Source organism: Rousettus aegyptiacus, unplaced genomic scaffold (assembly GCF_014176215.1).
Source record: "Rousettus aegyptiacus isolate mRouAeg1 unplaced genomic scaffold, mRouAeg1.p scaffold_m13_p_7, whole genome shotgun sequence".
Classification (NCBI taxonomy): domain Eukaryota; kingdom Metazoa; phylum Chordata; class Mammalia; order Chiroptera; family Pteropodidae; genus Rousettus; species Rousettus aegyptiacus.
Window position 1 is genome coordinate 71021905 of NW_023416310.1, and position 4961 is coordinate 71026865.

General features: G+C 50.0%; 1 protein-coding gene across 1 annotated transcript; it reads right to left on the reverse strand.

The window, feature by feature from the left end:
• Window positions 1-2825: 2825 nt before the first annotated feature.
• Window positions 2826-3338, reverse strand: LOC118605521 (60S ribosomal protein L23a-like). The gene has a single exon (XM_036225060.1). The coding sequence runs from the start codon at window positions 3336-3338 to the stop codon at window positions 2826-2828; it is 513 nt and encodes a 170-aa protein (XP_036080953.1).
• Between the last annotated feature and the right edge of the window lie 1623 nt (window positions 3339-4961).

The following is a 4961-nucleotide window of genomic DNA, read 5'->3' on the forward strand; positions in this document are numbered from 1 at the left end:
TCTCTCTCTCCCCTTCCCTCACTACCCCCTTTTCTCTTTCTTTCTCTCTTTAAAGCATCTTTATGGTCAGAGTCCTAGCGAGAAACAGTTGTCGGCAGGTCTACGGTCCATCTTCAGCTGGTTTTTACGTATGGTGTGAGCTGGAGGTCACAGTTTGTCTTGTCCACATGTATGTCCGTTTGGCACATCAGCCACAGCGGCGCCCCGTCTCCGTGCCCCGCGGGGTCGCCGTGTGCGTGTAGGCTCTTCCTGTTTGCTCCGGCAAACCCAGATTCTGGGGCTTCGTTCCCTCTCGTCTCTCCTGGCACCATTGCGCTATTTTAATTGCTTGGTTTTGTAAAGAGAACTTATATTTGGTAATGAAAGTCTCTAAATTTGTTCTCATTCAAGATGGGCTTGATCGCTGACCTTTTTGTATCTCCATGTAATTTTGCAGAATCTGTGTGTCAAACCACCCACACCACAAACACAGAAAATACTCTAGGATTTCGAATGGGATTATGATCAACTTGGGGAACACCGACATCGTTACAGTACTGTGTCTTGTAATCCATGACTGTTGTATGTTATTCTAGTCATTTTTCCATTTTTTAGAACAAGCTGCACGAGAATTTTGTCTCTTCCGTGCACTGTCTCGTACACTGAGTAGGAACCTGGCGTTGTATGTGTAGTAAATTCTTACGCGACATTTTGCATTAGATCTGCTTTTACTTACCATGCTTTTTATATGCTTTATTACTTGAAACGTTTTTGGTTCCAAATGATTTGAATGAAGCTCGTGGATATTTTGTGTGTTTGTTTTGTTTTTAGAAACCGTGTCTGAAGTTGACAGTCGGCACCCGGCTGGAGGTGGCCGCTCCCCAGTGCCGCCAAGAACCCGGCCCCTTCCCGCCTTCCTGCCTCTCCTTCCGTAATGCGCTGGTTTCTTTCTTCATGCTCATTGCCTCAAGTTGAGGCGATGCCCCTGTGTTCCAGGCAGGACGCAGAGTAAAGGGCCGAGAGATAAAGGGGGGGTCCCTACAGAATGTATTCTCTCCCTCTTCAAAATCAGGAACACGAATGCCTTCCCAAGCCTCCCTCCCACAGACCGCTGCTTCCGGGGCTCAGAACCATGAAGTCGGCCAGGTTGGTTGGCATGGACCCTCCAGACCAGTTGCCAATCAGGGCAGTGAGGTCATGATAGCTGGTTTGGACCAGTCGTAACTCTGAGCCTTGGCGTGGGGCAAGGCTTCCCTCCCTCCCCGCTAATCAGCTCTTTGAACTGATTAGGGCGCTTTTAGCGGAAAGAGAGAAGTGTTGTATAGGTGAGGGACGGTGTGCATCACAGTCATTGAGGTTTCTCAATATCTAATTTATTTTTGTTAATTTTCAGAAGCTTGTCTGCTTCTTAGATAGCAAAGAACGTGATTTTAAGTCATAGTATTTTTTCTCTTTGTCCAACATTTTAAAATGAATCAATTTGGAGATAAGTATTTATTTTGAAGTCTGTTTTGTTGTCTGGTAAGATATTTAAGATGGTAAATGGCATTCCTATTTCCACAAACTATTGCTTTCTGAGGTATTTTAGGCATAACAGTACTTTTCTTTTCAATGGGAAAATGCTTTCCAAATTTTCCTCAGCCAAATAATAAAATGGGCACCGCAGTGCATGTGAGCCACATCCTATTACTAGCTTGCCATAGTTATATTTGGGATGATTAAGTTAAGGCTTTCTTAAAAACAGTTCGAGAAAGATGGAGACTATTAAATCTGAGAAGATTTAGTTAGTGAATTAATAATTTTTATGAACTCTACTTTAGAATCTGAGTCAGTAAATATCTGTTTTTATAGACTATAGTGTCTGTCACTGAATAACTTGTGAAATTGTTTTACATGTATCTTTTGTTAGTTGATGACGGTTCAGATTTTATAGCTGATTTTTAAGTCAGGACTCAGAATGGAAGAATTTGGAAATGCGCGTTTAGGGCAGAGCAGGGGTTCCGACAGTTTATAACATGTCAGTTATCTCACGATTGACATACACAAACCTCATTCCCGCAATTTCCAAGTTTAATTACCTGAATCTTGCCATTTTTCCTCATTATCCTTACTGCGTAGGTTACATTGTCTTGCCTAATGTCCCAGTTTGAAAAGAATTAGAAATAGGTTCATGGAAGTGGTATCAAGTGACTTTATTTAGTCATCGTGAGTGAACTGGTTAAAAAGAACTTATTCAAGGGCCCAAAACAGCCCAATTGTTATAAATTGGAGAATGAATGACTCTGATTTAAGCCACTGACCTATGAAACTTATTAACCCATGAATTATTTAACTCACGCATAGAAACCAGTTCTGGTTATTTATATTTCTTTGTTGTTCTGTTCTTTATAATTTGGTATTTTTAGAATAAAAACTTTCAGACTGGATTCTTCACTAAAGTGCAACCTTTTTTTTCTTTGACAGAGAATTTTCTTTCACTTTCTAAATAACATACAAACATTCAAGAATAAGACACAGCCAGTTTGAGAAACATACATACCGGAAGTGGCAATTTTATAGGGTATTATTACATATATATGTAGCATTTAACTGGAAGGTACACATTTTACATGGGATTTAACTGGATTTGACACATTTTTGTGTTTTTGACGGCTTTTAAAGTTCTCAGTTTAATTCTCATGCACGATGGCTGGAGTGTCGTACACGCCAGTTTGGGGAGCAGCCTAGTTCCGTCACGCGCAAACCCTGTGACACAGCTCGCCCCACGCAGCAGTCCCGTCCTCGGACCCTGGCTTTGTCCAGCTTCCCGTGGTTCCTGCCCGTGGCATTAGCCAGCCGGATCCGGTTCAGACGCCCGGGGCCTTGGATGCTGTCAGCCAGTCGGGAGCCGGTCGGGCGTCGGCCTTCTGCTCCCCATCAGGCCGGAGCAGGGTGCGGACCTGGGCCACGCCGATGACGTAGAGCTCTGCAGCCTGCTCGGTCCGGGGTGTTGACCTTGACCTCCACCGTGAGCGCAGTGTGCTGATGCCTTCTAGCTTCCTCGCGCTGGCGGGGTAGTCGGGGACCTGGGCGATGGGGCAGCGGTCAGGCTCGTCTCCCCGGGGGGCGCTCTGCGAGCTGCCCTCGGCGTCGCGGCGTCGGGGCCGCGGGAGGCGGGTGACGTGCGTGTCTTTCTGCGCGTGGCCGTGGATGCCTTTCAGCGCTGCTGCTTCGTCCTCGAAGCCTTTGCTTTGGCTCGGGCTTTGGGAGGGGCCGGGGCTTCCGTCTCCACTTTTAGGGCCATCTTCGTGCAAAGGGTTTAGATTCTCACCCGTTTTTGAAGCCTTTTCCAGTTGTCGTGGCGGTTCTGTGAGCAGCATGATCTTTCCATAAATCCCTGTCTACTCGACATGGCTAAAGCTGTGTTGTTATTTAAAACTGTTACCGCGCGTGCTGTGACAAGCACATCGAATTTACGAGAGCACCCACAGCTCCCTGAGAAATCCTGTGATTTCACTAGCCAGCATGTCTCGTGCACGGCTCAGAGCGGGGGAGAAGTGCGAGGAAAAAGGCAAAGGGCAGAGGACAGATCAGCAGCCGCCGTGGGTGGCAGAGGGGCCCAGTTCGAGCTTTACACCTGGGCGAGAACCTGCCGGCGCTTAGTGGTAGTGTGGCTTCGGTCAGCACCCAGCTGTTCTGAGGTTTCCTGTTTGCCTCGAAACTTCTTTCATCCCCATCTTTCCAACGGATGACTCACTTGAAATGAATGTGAAACAGAGGTCCTGAGACGGGGGCTCCCTCGACGTCCCGCTTCCCCAAACCACTGAGTCACGCGCATCTTCAGCCTTTCCTCCGGTCGGTAAATGTTGAAGGTCCGCCATCTCTGCTTGAGCTTTGAATCCCACCCTCTCTCGCCTTCCTGAGAAATACGTGCCGTCTGTTTATCTTTTCTCTTTCCTGAAACTCAACTTGTCGCTCTCACTGAATTCCATCAGCATTTAAACACGCCCGAGACTCTTCCAGATTAAAAAAAGAGCCGCGCCGTGCCGCGGCCCGCATCCGTCCGGCCATTGCCCGCCTCCTCTCCTCTTTCCAGTCACAGAAGAACTTGTGGAAAGAGTTGCCTGTGCTCGCCGCCTCGGCTGTGATCTTTCCAACGTGGTTTCTGCTTCCATCGTTCTCTTAAAGTCGCCCTCTGTGAGGTGAGCAGTGATGAGGTCCGTCGGTGCACTTGACCTTGCGGGAACATCCTTCACTAATGATTTGTCAGTCCGTCTGAAATGCCCATAACAAGCCCGCTCTTGGTTTTTCCCTAAATGACCTCCGCTCTCTCTCTCTGTCTGTCTCCGGCCGAGTGTCATCACCGACCTGTTGTTAGGTGCTGGGCTTCCTCGCGCTAGCCGAGTTCTGTCCTGTTCTCAGTCCGCGTGCTTTGCCTTAGCAGTGTTATGCGTGAGCATGGTTCAGACTGTAGTCTACACGTGTCCCATACTCACGACTCAAATGTGTATCTGAACTTCCTCCTCCTCACGCCACCATTATCTTGATATGTGCCCCCGGGCCGTTCATGTCGGGGGCTGGGGAGAGCCGAGGTCCCCTGGCGTGTCTGCCCGTGGCCGTGGGCTCTTCCCGTCAGTTAACACCCGCGGAGCGTCCCTTCCTTCCCGGAATGGCCACGCGTCCCTCTGCTTGCTGGGCTTGGTGTCGTGTTGGGTCGTTGGTGGGGTCCAGCGCCCCGCGCACTGCGGAGGGCGGAGGCCCGCAGAGGCCGGCGGCGCCCCGTCCTTGCGCCCTCCGCTCGTCTGGCCGTCCGGGCGGGAGTGAGGCCTGGGCGCGGAGCGCGGGGCGCCGTGCGTGGGGTGCGGGGCGCGGCGCAGCCCACGACGGAGCGTTTCCGGGGCTCAGCGCTGCGTCCCCACGCTCTAACGTCCCAGCCCACCGTGGGACATGCCGAGGACAGCTCTCCATGAACCGCGCCAGAGGCACGTCCGCGTGACTTGGCG

Bases quoted from the DNA above. Each gene is read 5' to 3' on its own strand.
- LOC118605521 (XM_036225060.1), bottom strand. From the start codon at position 3,338: ATGCTGCTCACAGAACCGCCACGACAACTGGAAAAGGCTTCAAAAACG.